The 15,437-nt window shown below is 39.3% G+C and overlaps 1 protein-coding gene and 1 long non-coding RNA gene across 4 annotated transcripts; both read left to right on the top strand.

Annotated features, from left to right (window-relative positions):
- Window positions 1-127: 127 nt before the first annotated feature.
- Window positions 128-11,875, top strand: fyb1b (FYN binding protein 1 b). Of its 3 annotated transcripts, XM_061699398.1 has the most exons (20): window positions 128-308; window positions 2,504-3,440; window positions 6,120-6,249; window positions 6,329-6,411; window positions 6,856-6,878; window positions 7,017-7,069; window positions 7,190-7,301; window positions 7,386-7,545; window positions 8,087-8,207; window positions 9,055-9,074; window positions 9,200-9,272; window positions 9,351-9,437; window positions 9,841-9,881; window positions 10,305-10,368; window positions 10,449-10,548; window positions 10,720-10,882; window positions 11,016-11,049; window positions 11,159-11,190; window positions 11,270-11,315; window positions 11,654-11,875. In XM_061699398.1, the coding sequence occupies exons 1-19, from the start codon at window positions 306-308 to the stop codon at window positions 11,290-11,292; spliced, it is 2,259 nt and encodes a 752-aa protein (XP_061555382.1). In that variant the 5' UTR covers window positions 128-305; the 3' UTR covers window positions 11,293-11,315; window positions 11,654-11,875. The 3 variants fall into 3 exon arrangements, with proteins under 3 accessions (XP_061555382.1, XP_061555381.1, XP_061555383.1); XM_061699397.1 differs by having other exon boundaries at window positions 11,270-11,875; XM_061699399.1 differs by lacking the exon at window positions 9,351-9,437 and having other exon boundaries at window positions 11,270-11,875.
- A 487-nt stretch (window positions 11,876-12,362) lies between these two features.
- Window positions 12,363-14,070, top strand: LOC133413983 (uncharacterized). The gene is made up of 4 exons (XR_009769944.1): window positions 12,363-12,463; window positions 12,878-12,932; window positions 13,797-13,895; window positions 13,992-14,070. It is a non-coding gene; the product is annotated as an uncharacterized LOC133413983 (long non-coding RNA).
- Window positions 14,071-15,437: the final 1,367 nt, after the last annotated feature.

The raw sequence follows: 15,437 nt of genomic DNA on the forward strand, positions 1-15,437 counted from the left end.
TCCACGAGATCAGCACATAGAGATAACAGTGTGTGTGAGACACACGCACACACACACGCACACACACACACACACAGCACAGGAGAGCAGACTGCGGGAGAGGAAGTATTTGACACACTACCCACACAAGTTCACACTCACACGCTCAATGCTTTATCACTCTTTGACGTACACCAAGTCTCAGCAGACTACAGGTTTCTCTCTCTTGGACAGGTACATACACCAACACGCACACGCACACACACACACACGCTAAAGCTACTTCATCAGACACAGCAGAGGCCGGTGGGACTCCTATCCTCAACATGGTGAGTACGGTACCTCATACTACATTTAAAAAAAAGAGAACTGCAGGATAACTAACTTATTATCATTAACAAATAAGCAGCTACTTTTACATTTACTCACAAGTGACAAATGTGTAATTAAACAGAACTTATATGAGTATGTACAGACTTTAAGGGTCAATGAGAGGATATTATTTATTCATTGGATATTCAACTCGATATAAAAATTGAGCCACTTTGTTTCGCTTTTGCATCTCTTGCTTGTGCAACTTTGGCCGCCACCTTTTAACAAAGTGGAAATAGAAATGTTTGCTTCCTCTTTGTTTTGACCAGAGGACATCGCTCCTATCTCTATATAGCACGTACAGCTACTTTTAAAAGCTGGGTTATGAACTATACATTTCTGTGCAGTAATTTGTCATCTTGAGTATTGAACCAATGGGCCTACAATGACCATAAACCTCCTCTATGCATGTATATGCTCGTTCTGTTGCTGTGTGCAAATCTGAAAAACAATAGAAAATTTGGAAAGGTGTTTATTGTCTTACTGACGCTATAGTTTGTGTTAAAGTGTGTTGCATTAGTCTGAAAGGCACTTGCAACTTTGTGGAGCAACACATGTTGGGTAATTTTAGCTTTTTTTTCTGGTTGAGAAACAGACACATGACAAAGGGTATTTTTCTACTGATTGTTTTTTCCAGCTTGTCATGGTCATGATGCTGGTAGAATTTTTGCATTCGCGGCAGGTGGGTGCTGTGCACCGCCTCTTCCACATTCAGCTGTCAACTTGTCTCATGTTCCTCATTATTCAAACTCCACTGCAAACTTCAGCTTTACAGATGCCACGTCAATACTGGTGGTGTGCCCCAAGTTATGGTTTTGTTTGTTTCATATCACTTGAAAAACGTGAATTAAATTAAATTATTTGCTACAGTCACATTTTCACATTTTCCACAATAATGAAGGTATCATCATGTAATGACAGCCACAAAAGGAGACATTTATCTTATCTCTCATTTTTTTTATAAGTGAAGACAATTTGCAATCTTAGTATTTTTAGCAAGAAACACAAAGTCAATGCACAATGATTTAATCATCGCGGGCCAGATAAAAAATGCGAGGTGACCAGGAAAAAGAATGCGAGCAGTGATTGTTCATTTGGTGTACCTGCTAGCTTTGTTGAAGTGGTAAAAAATATAACTATATTCATTCATGTCGACTTTTTTTTCTGGCTAAATTAATCACTGTATGTGCTTAAGTTTATTGTTTGGGCAACAAATAATATAAACCTTGCGTATAAACCTTGCGTAAAAAAACAACTACATTAATAATAATAACAAGCAAATGATTAATATTTCATTTTTTTCCTCCATTATACATGTAACTATTTTTCAACTACTATACTAGTACTGTATTTCAGCAATTACAACTGACTTGACAATTACTCCAACATTTGAGTTACTTTACTGAGTTACAGAAAAGATATTGATATTGACTGATTGAGTGTATGCAGAAGTAAGAGTTCATTTGATGTCATTGTTTTGTACTGACATTATTGCCATAGTAACAGCTTATGTCCTCGACTCTTATCTGCACTTCCTTGTACTGTGTTGTATGGTTGGCCCTCCGACTCTGCAACCAAAGTGTCGCCGCTTCTCTAAATCGTCCAGAAGTGCGAACGTGAGTGTGGCTGTTTGTCTCTGTGTGCCCTGTGACTGCCATGGCGACCATTCCAGGGTGTACCCTGCCTGTCGCTCGGATGGGCTCCATCTGCCCACAACCCAGGATAGGCAGTACACAAAATAAATGAATGGATGGATGGAACGCCAAATTGTATGACTTTAGGGCATGCGCCTGCAGTTGTATTATTTCATTCATTCATTTCCCGTACCGCTTATCCTTACGAGGGTCACAGGCGTGCTGGAGCCGATCCCAGCTAACTGTGGGCGAGAGGCGGGGTACACCCTGAACTGGTCGCCAGCCAATCGTAGGGCCCATAGAAACAAACGTCCATTCGCACTCACATTCACATCTACGGGCAACTTAGAATCTTTAATGCATGTTTTTGGGATGTGGGAGGAAACCGCAGTACCCAAAGAAACCCGGGTCCCCAGAACTGTGAGGCAGATGTGCTAACCAGTCGCCCACTGTGCCACCTCGTATTATTTGGGGATCATTATTAACTCCATCTCTATTCTTTTTCCCACTGGTTCCAGGAAAACAAGGCTGATGTCAAGGCCATCATGGCTCGTTTTCAGTCCAACACTGGGAGCGCTGATGAGAGCTCGTCGTCGTCACCAAGACACAAAGCGCCCCTCAACCTCACCCTCTCATCTGGTCCCGTCATGCCATCCAAAAAACCAGTCTTGGAGAGTTTCTCGGGCAGCACTTTAAATCTACCGCCCAAACCCTCCTCCTACCTTAAAAACACAGTTTCTGCTAAAAGTGGCACAGAGGTCCTCGGAGCAAGCAAAACTAAAGCGCTGGCTAGCAAATTTAGCAACACCATGGATGATACCATAAATAAAGAACCTTTATTTGACAGAGGGCAGACACCTCTGAAGCCCCTGGAAGCAAAGTCTCCTGAAGTAAAAAGTCCCGTACTGAAGCCCACCCTCAAGCCTCCTTTCAGCACAACACTTTCTAATCCCAAACCTCCTGGTCCTAAACCACCTCCGGCAGGATCCAAGCCCAGCTGGGTGAAAGAAGAGTGCCCACCTCCCGACCCCACGCCTCCAAAAGTGCCTCCATTGCACCGAAAGCCCAGCAGCAGCATTGTCAAGTTATGGCAGCAGAATGAAGCCAACACGGACAAACCTTCCCCTCCCACAAGCTTCATGGCAGCCCAAGAGGCTTTCAACAAGGAGAAAGACAAGCCAGAGTCAGACCTCAGCATGGAAGCGGACTCCAAACGGCCTCTTAGTGCCAATCCCGCTGCCCCCCCTCCGAAACCCCCGGCCAGTAAAAAGCCCAGCTTGAGACATCCGCCCAATGCTTCTATTCGGAACGCCAGCACTAATGATGGCTCCACTTCGGACCCAAAACGGAACCCACTCCCAAACATGTTCACATTGGGCCCTGCTCCTGCTAAGCCAAAAAGACCCCCCAAAGTAGACCTGGACGACTTCAGACGAGCTGCCGGGATCTTTACGGGTAAGTTGGAATACTTGCTTATTCAAGTGGAAGCTCTAAGGTCACTTTGTTTGAATTTGAAGACATTTTTTCCATAGAACATAACTTTCAAGGAATTACTGCACAAATAATCTCTTCCTGGGTCAAAAACTGTCCCCATTTTAAACCCCATAGAGGAAGGCCAGAACTCCGACCCTCAGAACTGTGAGGCAGACGTGCTATACTAGTGCCACTTATCCAGCATTTTTCTATAGGGTTTGTCCTCTTTAGGGTTCGCAGGTGAGCTGGAGCTTATCCCCGCTGACTTGGGCATTCACACCTACAGACAATTTAGTCTTCAATTAACCTAATTTGAAGGTGTTTGGACTGTGCCAGAGTGTTATCATCCATACGTCCATCCATCTTGGTTGTGGCTTTACTTGACCCTAATTCTGGTTTTACTGCCAACATGTGTGAAGTCATAAATGCTGGAAACACTTTATAAATGAGTGACCTAACAGTTATTCAAAGGTTTTCACTAAAGTCACATATTGACTTCCTCTATTTGTCCAGTGAAGTTCACTGTCCATTTTCTCTCTTGGCCCCGCCCCCGTGTGCTAAGTTTGTGTTGCCTTAAGGGGAAGTTGTGTAGAAGGAAGCAGGGAGAGTTTCGAGCGAGAGCTATGCTGTTTATAGGCAGATGAGATAATGGCTAATGTAATCACACCTTACTCTCCTGCCATGTTTTAAAACCACACTATAAGTCATGTTCATTTTTAGTCATCCATAAGTAAGATGACACGCAACATGCAATTTATTGCAGAATATGGATGAAATCAGAGCAATCGGATAGTAAGCTCAGGATGTACTTTAAGCCAATGCCATAACATTGCTTTTTATGATATGGATATCGGAATATTCTGTAATCGGTATGTGAAAGTAGTTCTTGCTGGTCCAAAACGAGCCGCAAGTTTGAATTAGTTTATTGGAATATATTGGAATATAATATATCACAATGTATCGTTATTGCTCATTCTAAGGTAAACATAAACTAACTTAACACTGATATCGTGCATAAAGTATCATTATCTCTCACAACAAAGTATTAACAAACCAACAATAAATACGAATTTATCATTATTTCTTATTATACAGTGTCAGTGCAACAACAGCATTGCAGTTCAATAAAGATGTACAGTGAGATGTACAGTGAGACTGACATCAAATTTCAATACTATTGTCTACTATAGTAATACTAAGTGCTAGAGGACTCTGCATCTTTTTGCACAATTGTCACACAAAAAAAAAAAAAAGAAAAATTGTACCGGCATTACCAGATAACTAGCAACCCTTTATCGATCAGTGACTGTTTTTTGTTTTTTTTTTGGCAAATGATGATTCTGATTCTGATCTTGTATGATACAGTATTAATACACATGCATCAAATTTCAATGCAGCTTTATCTCTCATTATACAGTATCAATACACCAGCATCAGAAATCAATATCACAATACATCATGATATGCTATTATTGCACCAACATCAAATATGAATACTGTATAATTCCCGCTCATCCATCCATTCATTTTCTGAGCCACTTATCCTCACAAGGGTCGCGGGAGTGCTGGAGCCGAGCCCAGCTGTCATCGGGCAGGAGGCGGGATACACCCTGAACTGGTTGCCAGCCAATCGCAGGGCACACATAAACAAACAACCATTCGCACTCACATTCACACCTACGGGCAATTTAGAATCTTCAATCAACCTACCACGAATGTTTTTGGAATGTGGGAGGAAACCGGAGTGCCCGAAGAAAACCCACCCAGGCATGCAAAGAACATGCAAACTCCACACAGGCGGGGTCGGGGATTGAACCCCGGTCCTCAGAACTGTGAGGCAGACGCTCTAACCAGTCGTCCACCGAGCCGCTTAATTACCGCTCACGATAAGATATTGATACGCTGGCATTCAGTCATTATCCCTCTATACAGTCACCGATATACTGCGACATCGAAGATGGTGGGTTAGAGTTTGAGTTAGATATAAATTGATATATAAGCATTAAATATCGATATCATGATGTATCATGACCATTAACGATACACCAGCACCCCAATATCATAATCTGGGATCATACACTATCGATACACTTGCAATGAATATTTATATAACAATGTATCACGATCTCTCACAATATGGTATCACTACATAAGTATCAAGTGTAATTATCAATTAAACATGCTTTAGTTAAATAGTATTTTTTTTAAGGAAGAAGTCTGTGTTTTTCCCCTTTTTTAATTATAAAGCTATTGGCAGTATGAAATATTGTCTCATACGATTGCTATCGTTGGCAAAATATTGTGATAACTGTTAGACATGAAAAAATCAAGTGGAGTAACAGCAATCATTTTGATTAATTCAGAAAACAAAGATATTTTACGCACAACATTATTTCACCTTCACCAAGAGTGAGGTCATAATTCATCAATATTAAAGGAAAACATTAACCACAAGTCATATCTCATATTAAAGGCCTTGATGAGGGCTTCCCACAGCTGCAATATTTTTGCCAATGTATCATTACCTGACCACACAATGTGCATATGTAATAGCAATTGACTTGACAAGGCATTTTGGAAAAGTTTTAGTCACCTATGAGTGATGTTACTTGTCTATTAATGAATCAATATACCCATGGCGTATATCTGTTTTTGTTACAGGAAATACCATTTACAACAAAACATTGCCCCTGCCTCCCTCAGCCGCTGGTAACCATGGCAACAACACAAGCCGGCCTCAGCCGCCTCAAAGTGCACTTCCAAGCTTGCCTCCGCGACCTTTAGGAACCATGTAATGCACACACACACACACACACACACACACACACACACACGACTAACAAGCTCAAACTTAAACTTGTACCTTGCAGTGTGCACCAGGAAGAATCCTATGACGATGTTGACGCCGTGAATATCAGCTCTCCTTCTCCTCCTCCTCTTCCTCCGACCACAGGTTCAGTCAACTCTTGATGGTATCAAATGTGTCAGGATGTGTTACAAAGCAGTCATATTTGAGTGCAAGTAAATCACAGTCGGACCAAGTTTGGCACACACTTATGACAATTTATGGGAATTAACTGGTAATTTGAGTTACTGTTTGTGAGGGATGCACAGTGCAACTGAAAAAAAATGAAATCTCTTTATTTTATTTGAACCATAATTATAATGCAAGATATTTTTACTCACTACATTTCAATTCCTATCACAGAAACCTGTAATTTTGCAACGTTTCAGTTTATACCGCTTCATTCCCATGAATAATTTACTACTTTTTTGTGGCCCTACGCTTGAAAACATTTACATTACAAACGCCACTATAGTAAATGTCTTCATAACATGGCAGTTGCAAATCTTTGAGATTATTTTAAAACAGTCTTTCTTTTTTGACTTCCTTTAGGTCATCCAAGCCTACGGCCCAAGGTGACACATGCTCAATTTCCACTTTCACAACATGGCTAATTCATCACGTTACTCAACAAACCTCATTTTAAAAAAAAAATGTTTTTATTTATTTGGTTTTTTTTTGGGGTGGGGTTGGTTTGTGTCTTCTCTGCTCAGGAAGAACAAGACGATGACAGTGGCGATATGTATGAGCCTCTTGATGAAACATGGTAAGAGAATGTTTTAGATGAGGGCATTAAGTTAATGGGCTAGTTGGAGATACAGTATTGAAGTTAATAAGCGTTTATCTTCTGCCCGTTGCCTATGCGTTTGTGGTCACTCGTCAAAAGGGACGAACAAGAGAAGAGGAAAGAGAAGGAGGAGAAACGACAACTTGAGGCCGAGAAGAAAGAGCAGAAGGGGCGAGAGAAGAAAGAACAAGAAGCTAGAAAGAAATTCAAAGTAAAAGCCAACTTTTTAACACTTTTGTGGACAAGTTTAAATGCTTTTTTTTTTTTTAATTGTTCTTATCATTTTGCATGTCAGCTTGTCGGCCCTGTGGAGGTGATCCACCGAGGCAAAGCTTGTGTGGACTACAAAGGCAGTAAGACAGAACTAGCGCTGAAGGGAGGCGACTGTCTGGATATTGTTCGAGTTCAAGGCAACCCAGAGGGAAAATGGTTGGGACGAAAACAGGATGGATCCAGTAAGTTTTCTTTCTTACACACTGTCTATTACTCCAAATTATAGTCATCGCAATTTTTTGGGTCAAAAAATAAAAAATAAAAATTAAATGCTACCATACAGTATATTTGACTGTAGAAAAATATTTAAAACATTCTCATAAAATCGTGACATTATTTTCCTCAAGCAAAAGAAGGCTCTATTCTCATAAGTTTAGAATATATTGCATGTAAGAGTGTTCCTAAATAAATTATAACTATTCAGGTAAATTAAATGTTGCCTTTTAAAAAAAAATTAAAAAATAAAATTAAAATAAAAAAATTACTTGAATCAGCTTTTACCTAACAAAATAAAAGACAACTATTCAGGGGAATTATATTTTTTTTAATTGCAAAATTAAGGCTTTTTTGTACTTGTTCAAATTTTCACTCCTCCCAAAAAAAATCGATTTTATATTCTCCTGAAAATGTGCACGTCTCAAAAAAAAATACAAATATTCTGACTTTATTTGGTAAAATAACTTTTATTGCATGTTGAGTCCAACTTGCTTGTTTCTTTGTCAGTTGGCTATGTGAAGACCACCTCAGTGGAGATTGACTTTAACACTCTGAAGAATCATCCAGCTCAGCAGAGCTCCAAGTATGACGTCTACGATGATGTGGACGTGGCCTCGTCAGACAGCAGGTGGCAAGCACGTTCCAAATTATTCACGTATTTCCAAAAGATTTTAAATTCATCTTTTTAACTGGTTCCATACACTTACCTTTTGTCAGTTTAAGACAACAAAATATGACTGAATATTTAAACAATAATTAATTCAAGTAAGGGCAGCAAGGTGGACCGGGGTTCAATCCCCGGCCCCGCCTGTGTGGAGTTCACATGATCTCCCCATGCCTGCGTGGGTTTTCTCCGGGTACTCCGGTTTCCTCCCACATCCCCAAAACATGCATGAACTGGAGACTCTAAACTGTCTGTAGGTGTGAATGTGAGTGCAAATGGTTGTTTGTTATTATGTGCCCTGCGATTGGCTGGCGACCAGTTCAGGGTGTACCCGGCCTCCTGCCCGAAGATAGCTGGGATACGCTCCGCCCTTGACATCATGTCAAAGTGTCCTTGAGCAAGATATTGAACCCCAAGCGGCTTCTGATGCTGCGTCATTAGTAGGTGAATGAGAAAAGAGTGTTAAAGCGCTTTGAGTACCTGGAAGCTAAAAAAGCGCTATATAAGTGAACTTATAAGTCCACTGAATTTCATGTCAGTTGGTGAAACTGGACTTGGGGAATTTTTTTTTTTTTTTTTTCGAGAGTGAATTTTAGAGCATCGTATTACATTTTCACTAAGATACAGTACATGCACACATAATGAACAATGACTGTAAGAGGGCCTTTGCATAGCATAATAATAATAATAATAATCAGTACAAAGAGTACATGGCTTTATACCACTGTTTTTTTTTGGGGGGGGGGGGGGGGGGGTAGAGCATAAATAATTTTGCTTGCGTGTAATGTTCGAACCTGTTTTCTGTCCACAGTGGGATCAGTGGACAAGGAGGTAACATGGCTCAACATTTTACATTCACTTTAATTTTCTCTACCCATCATAATCATCAAAAATGCAACATGTCATGATACACCCAGTTCCCATGCTCAAACATTGTATTTATTTCTTTCCTGCAGTGGTTTTACCACCTCCCCCAGAGGAGGACGAGGAACTATATCATGATGTCATTGATCCAGACTTGGATGTGCGGTGAGTAATGCTAAACAGTGACAATATAAAGTGAGAAGTTGTTAAATATGCAATATATATAAATATTTGACTCTTTAGTCACCTCCAGCCCAGGTCGTCTGTTATAAAGTCGCTCGGCCTCCTGAAGATGTTTGAGCGAAACAGACGTCCAGTCAGCGCTAAAGTGTAAAAATACACTCAGTAGTAAGACCGGTTCTCACACGTTCATCCCGTTAATTCATCAGCCTTCACCCTAATCTCTATTGCCATCATCGAAGGCCAACAGAAGGAGGAGATGATGCCTTCTTGTGTTGAATTGTCTCGTTCTCTTTGTAAACAATTAATGACGTCAATATCGCATGATTCTTTCTGTCTAAAATTTACATTTCTCTACAACCAATTAATTGTGTTTGCTCTCACTAATCCTGTGATCATGTTTGTGTTACTGCTGCATGATGCTGTTCAATTTGAAATTGAGACATCAACTGCAAGAGATCAACCCAATTGACGTGACGATCTTTCAGCATGGATGCGTGATCAGACATATTTTACAATATGTAATGTATTCTCATTTCTTGTGGTGTGCCAGACTTCCTCCACCCAGCCAGTTTACAGCTGAGGAAAATCCAGGTATTTTAAAGCAATAAAAAACACAAGGAGAAAGGAAATAACGATAATTGATGGATTTTTGTTGCATTTTATTTGAAAAATAAGGATGATTTAGGTAGTTTATTTATCCACCCATCCATTTTCTATCCTGCTTATCCTGTTCAGGGTTTCGGGGGAAGTTTATTTATACCTGGATTTAATCAAAAAGGATAGTTCATAATTTAAAAAGGCAAAATTAAAATAAGAATGTTCAAATTAAAATAATCCAGTCTTGTTTTTGCTTGATAATATAAAAATAATAAAACGGATCATTTTTGTACATTTAATTAAACGTAGATTTAAGGGATAATGCTGATATCTACTGTTATTTACTACATTGTATTAGATTGTAAGTGTAAAACTAAAATATCACCATGCTAATGGATTTGTTTTATGTGATTTAAGTTGATGAAGAGATCTACTACGACGTTGACGCCCAAATCCAGCCTCCACCTCCACCCATCAGCAGGTACAATAATAATACTCAGCTATTTTTTTTTTCTAGCTGTATGAGCAGCCTTTTCAAATTCTGCTGTTTTGTTTCTTCAGCATTCCAACCCTGAGAAGCAGAATAAAGATAGAAGAGACCGACCCAAAGAAGACAAAAAAGTTTGAGAAAGAAGAGAAAGACTTCAGGAAAAAGTTTAATGTTCGTATCGCTCGTCCATTGAGACAAACGGATATTAGGGCCGCACTCAAAACTCCTAATTAGACCTAAACAACAATTTGGAGTGTTCATACTGCTGATGGATGTCATAAAACTATTTTGACTATTTTGGACTGAAGTTCAACTTGTTACTAAAATCAAATGTGCTTTCAGTATGACGGCGAGATCCAGGTGCTGTATCAGGTGAGCATCAGCCCCGCTCTGGCGAACAAAAAGTGGGGCGGCAAAGAACTGGCGGTCAAAGCCGGGGAGAAACTCGACGTGATCGTCAAGCCTGCGGACAACAAAATGATCTGTCGGAACGAGGAGGGCAAATGTGAGTGGACAAAAGTATCGGGACACATGCCCATGCACATTACACCAACAGGACGTGTCACGTTATTTTTTTTCCCCGCGCTGTACTCACACTACTGATGATGTATTCTGATCTGTGTGTTTGTCCCTCACAGTTGGTTATGTTTCAACCAGCCATATTTCCATGGAGTGAGTACCACAAACATTTACACACGTTGCAAACCAGGAAGGCACAAGTAAATATATGAAAGTGTTGATCAGGAAACAAACAGCTGACTTCTTTTTGGTTTGGTTACAGCGACGGCGAAATTTATGATGATATCGGCGATGGTATGTTTTTTTGAATGAATCTAATCCTAAAATTCAAAATCAAAGGATCTTTAAATCATGATTGCATCTCTCTCCCCAGATTCCATCTATGACAATGACTAAGGAACAACCTGCATCTTGTTTGTGTGTGTGTGTATATATATATATATATATATGTGTGTCGTCCAATATTGAAATGTTATTTAATTGTGTGTAGAAATCATCACTCATCCTAAAGTCTTTGAGATACATTTTTTTAAAACATAAAAAGAAAAAAAACAAGCAGTATTTACGCCCATTCATTTTAAATTATGTGAGGGATTTGTTTTAAAATGTTTTCAGCTTTGTGTATGCGTAATAGTTTTGTAACTTTCCCTGCAAGATGCCGTCACAAGTTTACATTTGTTACGGCCTCTAAAATGATGTACATAGACTTACCTGACATATATAATGGGAAAGTTTATAAAGTAGTTTTTTTCTTCAGTTTCGATGTGCCCTGCGATTGGCTGGCAACCAGTTCAGGGTGTGCCCCGCCTCCTGCCCGATGACAGCTGGGATAGGCCCCAGCACGCCCGCGACCCTAGTGAGGAGAAGCGGCTCAGAAAATGGATGGATGGATGGATGTATCCGTGTATTTATATGAGTTATTTAAAAAAATGTATTACCTAACTATTTTATGTGGCCTAAATAAACTCCTTTGATGAAATCTTGACCCCAAAAAAACATTTTTTATATTTTCATTTTATTTTTTCTTTAACGGTGGCACATGTTGAGTGGTTAGCATTGCGGCCTCACAGTTCTCAGGTCTGGGGTTTGAATCCTGGCCACGGCCTTCCTGTGTGCAGTTTGTTTTCCCGTGCTTGTGTCAGTGTGAATGGTTGTCTATATGCTGTGTGAGTCCAGGGTGTACCCTGCTTTTCACCCAAAGTCAGCTGGATGGATGTTTCCTTAACCTATAGATAACCTATACTGACCTATAGAAATTGTTCACCTCTTGGATGAAAAGGCCCCCAGCCCCTAAATTTGCATTTTGTTTTAATAATCACTAAACGTTTTATTTTTTTCAACATATGCTATACTTCCCTAATATTTCAACATTTTGGCTGTGCTTTTTGTAAATACAATTCATTTCACGTGGGCCAATGGTAGTAGTTGCACTACCGTTTTGAGACTGAGAGCAGGGGGGCGCTGTGTCCACTTTGATAGAGCAGAAACGAAGAAGAAAAAGGCGGAAGTGATCGTCGTCCTTGTCTTCACTATGGCCCCCCCTGTTGCGGTGTCGCCGCTCATTAAGGTAAAAATAAACGGATTATATCAGATGGTTTTAACGCTAGTCGTCTTGTTGCAATAATATTTAATATAGGTCGTATTATGAAACATCTAGTTGTCAGTTTCCCCCTGTATTAGTGGGCTAGTTCAATCTGTCCTCAGTATTCCAATGACATTGCGGTGTTTTACGGGTAAAGCTATGCAAAACCACGCGAAAAATATCTGTATAATATCTTACATATTTAGTCGTTAGGTACTTTAAGACGTTCTGTATATGTGTTCTTGTGGTCATTTGTTCTTAGTTTTAAACTCAGCCGGAAGGTCAGCGTGGCCTTCACCCCATCTTTACACGCGCGGGTGGTTTTACGTACTTTGGAGTATTAATAATATATATATTTTTTTAATCTGTTAACACAATGGCGTGGGTGTCATTTTTCAGACGGCCAGGTGGTCTGCCCTGTTCCTCGGCGTCTTGTATGGCAAACAGAGGTTTGGTAAGTTTAGCGACCACTTCTCTTACACTCAAATAGTGATTCAATGAAAATGTATTGCACGTAAAAGTGAAATAAAAAATGCACTCAAATAAAAGTTTGAAAAAGACTTCTTAAAGATTAAATGCAAATGTACTACAAAGTTAAATACAACTTAACTGTGATTATGCAGGGAGTCTTTAGCATGCCACTAAAGAGAGCCTGAATACTACTAGTGGTACTAGTAGCAAAGTGAGAATCACTGCTCTATAACGTGATATAGATGACAATGCTCAATTTGGTCAACACGTTCACTCAGCTATTTATTTACCATTAAAGGGTTGCTTTACGACTAACGACATACAATGTTGCAAGGTTACCAATGGCGTGTAAAGAACGAGTTTGTGCAGTAAGAAGACTTGGTCACATGGCACAAGGCGACGCATTCAGTTATCTACTTGCTGTTTTTTGTTTGTTTTAAATTTATGGCCTAGGAGGTGTTTTTAATCTCAGTATTTACTGTGATTATGACTACTACTGCGTTAAGTGATGGACCAACTGCTAACTTGCGTACAAATTTGGGTTACGTCAACAGCCAGAAACCAAGGACCGATGGGTATGTTTATTTTTGTGCTTGCAGTGTTGTACCATTAGGGGTGTTTGTAATATGAAACCAGAATTTCCTTGTTTTTGAAGAAGTGAATTAGGTGTTACAATTATTTGATCAATCGACAACTTTTCACAATTTCCAAGGTTTCATTTGTTTTCAAATTGGCATGGCGGCCCAGATGAAATGCTTTCACAGACCGTAGATTCGCCACCACTGCTCTATAACCAAATGTTACTTATTGTGAGATAATATCCGGTAACGTTGTTGTTAATATTCAGATTACCTGAAGCCCATCGCAGAGGAGGAGCGGAAGTTGGAGGAGGCTGAAAAGAAGGCCCGAGAGGAGCAGGAGCGCATTGCCAAACAATTGGCTGAAGGTAGCGCACAATGATGACATCATCACTTGGCACGTGCCCGTCAAATGGCTTTATTTATGATATTACCTTTCCCCCCACCCCCTTGTGTCTCCACAGCTAATTCAGACACCATCCTCAAGTGAGCGATCACTTACCTTCTGTTATGTTCCAAATTGAATAAAAGCAGATTATTTTTCATATGTGTTGGAGTGTTCATTGTGATGTGTGTGTGTGTCCTTCACTTAAAGGGCGGTTGTAATCCCCGGCCTCGTTTAGCAGCAATAATCCCCAGGATTGGGGTCAGCCGCCAGTCGTAGAAAGTGCAATGTGGACAGAAGCGCTCCTCTCTAAAGGCTCCAACGCCTTGTGTCATTATGCAACCGTCACTAGGAATTCTATTCTCGTGTTGTGACATTATTCAACACACAACACATACAAAATATATTTGCTTTATTTGGATCATTGTTTGTGTTCGACATGGAGCATGTACAGAAGCAAAGCTTTTGAGAGTAGTCTAGAAAAAAAATAGTCATCACCTGCATCTTATGGTACATTTATTTGCTATGAATTAGTTTTCGCTGAATAACTACATTGAGTGTCTGCTGTCACAAGCAGCTTCACTCACCAGTCGCCATTTTAAGGGAGCCCCCAAAAAAAAGAGTATTCAAGTCACACTAAATTTTAATGTTATGTGAATAGTCAATGACAATAGGATTGTTTTACTAGCAAATTTGAGATGAAAAATGATAGAATAAGTTCTAGTTTTAAAAAATGAAGAAAAATTATGTAACATGATTTTCTCAACGGTGTTAAACAGTTTAAATTACGACCATTCAAAAAAAAATATTGTAAACTAGATTTATCTGAAAATTATGGCTATATTCTTATGACATTGCAACTTTATTTTTGCAAAACGGGCTATTTTTTGTAATGAGATTGCAACTATTGTAAAAAAATAAGACGAAGCAAATTATGGCTTTTTTTCCTCATGACTTTCACATAAAAGTACAGTTTATTCTTGTGAAATCTTTAACACTTGCAAAAGTTTGACTCAACGCTAAAACAGCTATTCGCATACAACAAACATTTTAAGAGAACGTATCTCATCTTATTTTAGTAATTATACTTAAATGTACCCTCATCTACTCTGACTCATACAATGTATACAGTATAAAGGCATCATGACTGAGCAGCTAGCAATTTGTTGGCTCATATCTTATAGGCGGATCTTAAGAAGTCAGAATAGAAATGTTCATATATTTAAAGAAGTAAAGCAGATTCATTAAACAAACACTTTCAGAAGGCCAATCCCTACCAATTTTTTATATTAAAGATATTTTTTTTGTATAATGTAGTTTCTTGATGGTAAATTTGGGGTTTGCATTTGCTATAAAGTATAAACCTCGAAATTCTAAAATATCAAATGGTTTTTCTTTTGGTGTTCAGTGAATCAACACGATATGAATTTCACTTTTTAAATTGAAACAAATTTAATTCCACAATATTCTAATTAATTGAGATGCACCTGTATATCACTATTGCATCAGATTTGTGAAAAGCAAC

The sequence above is a fragment of the Phycodurus eques genome, chromosome 15, assembly GCF_024500275.1.
Source record: "Phycodurus eques isolate BA_2022a chromosome 15, UOR_Pequ_1.1, whole genome shotgun sequence".
NCBI lineage: Eukaryota > Metazoa > Chordata > Actinopteri > Syngnathiformes > Syngnathidae > Phycodurus > Phycodurus eques.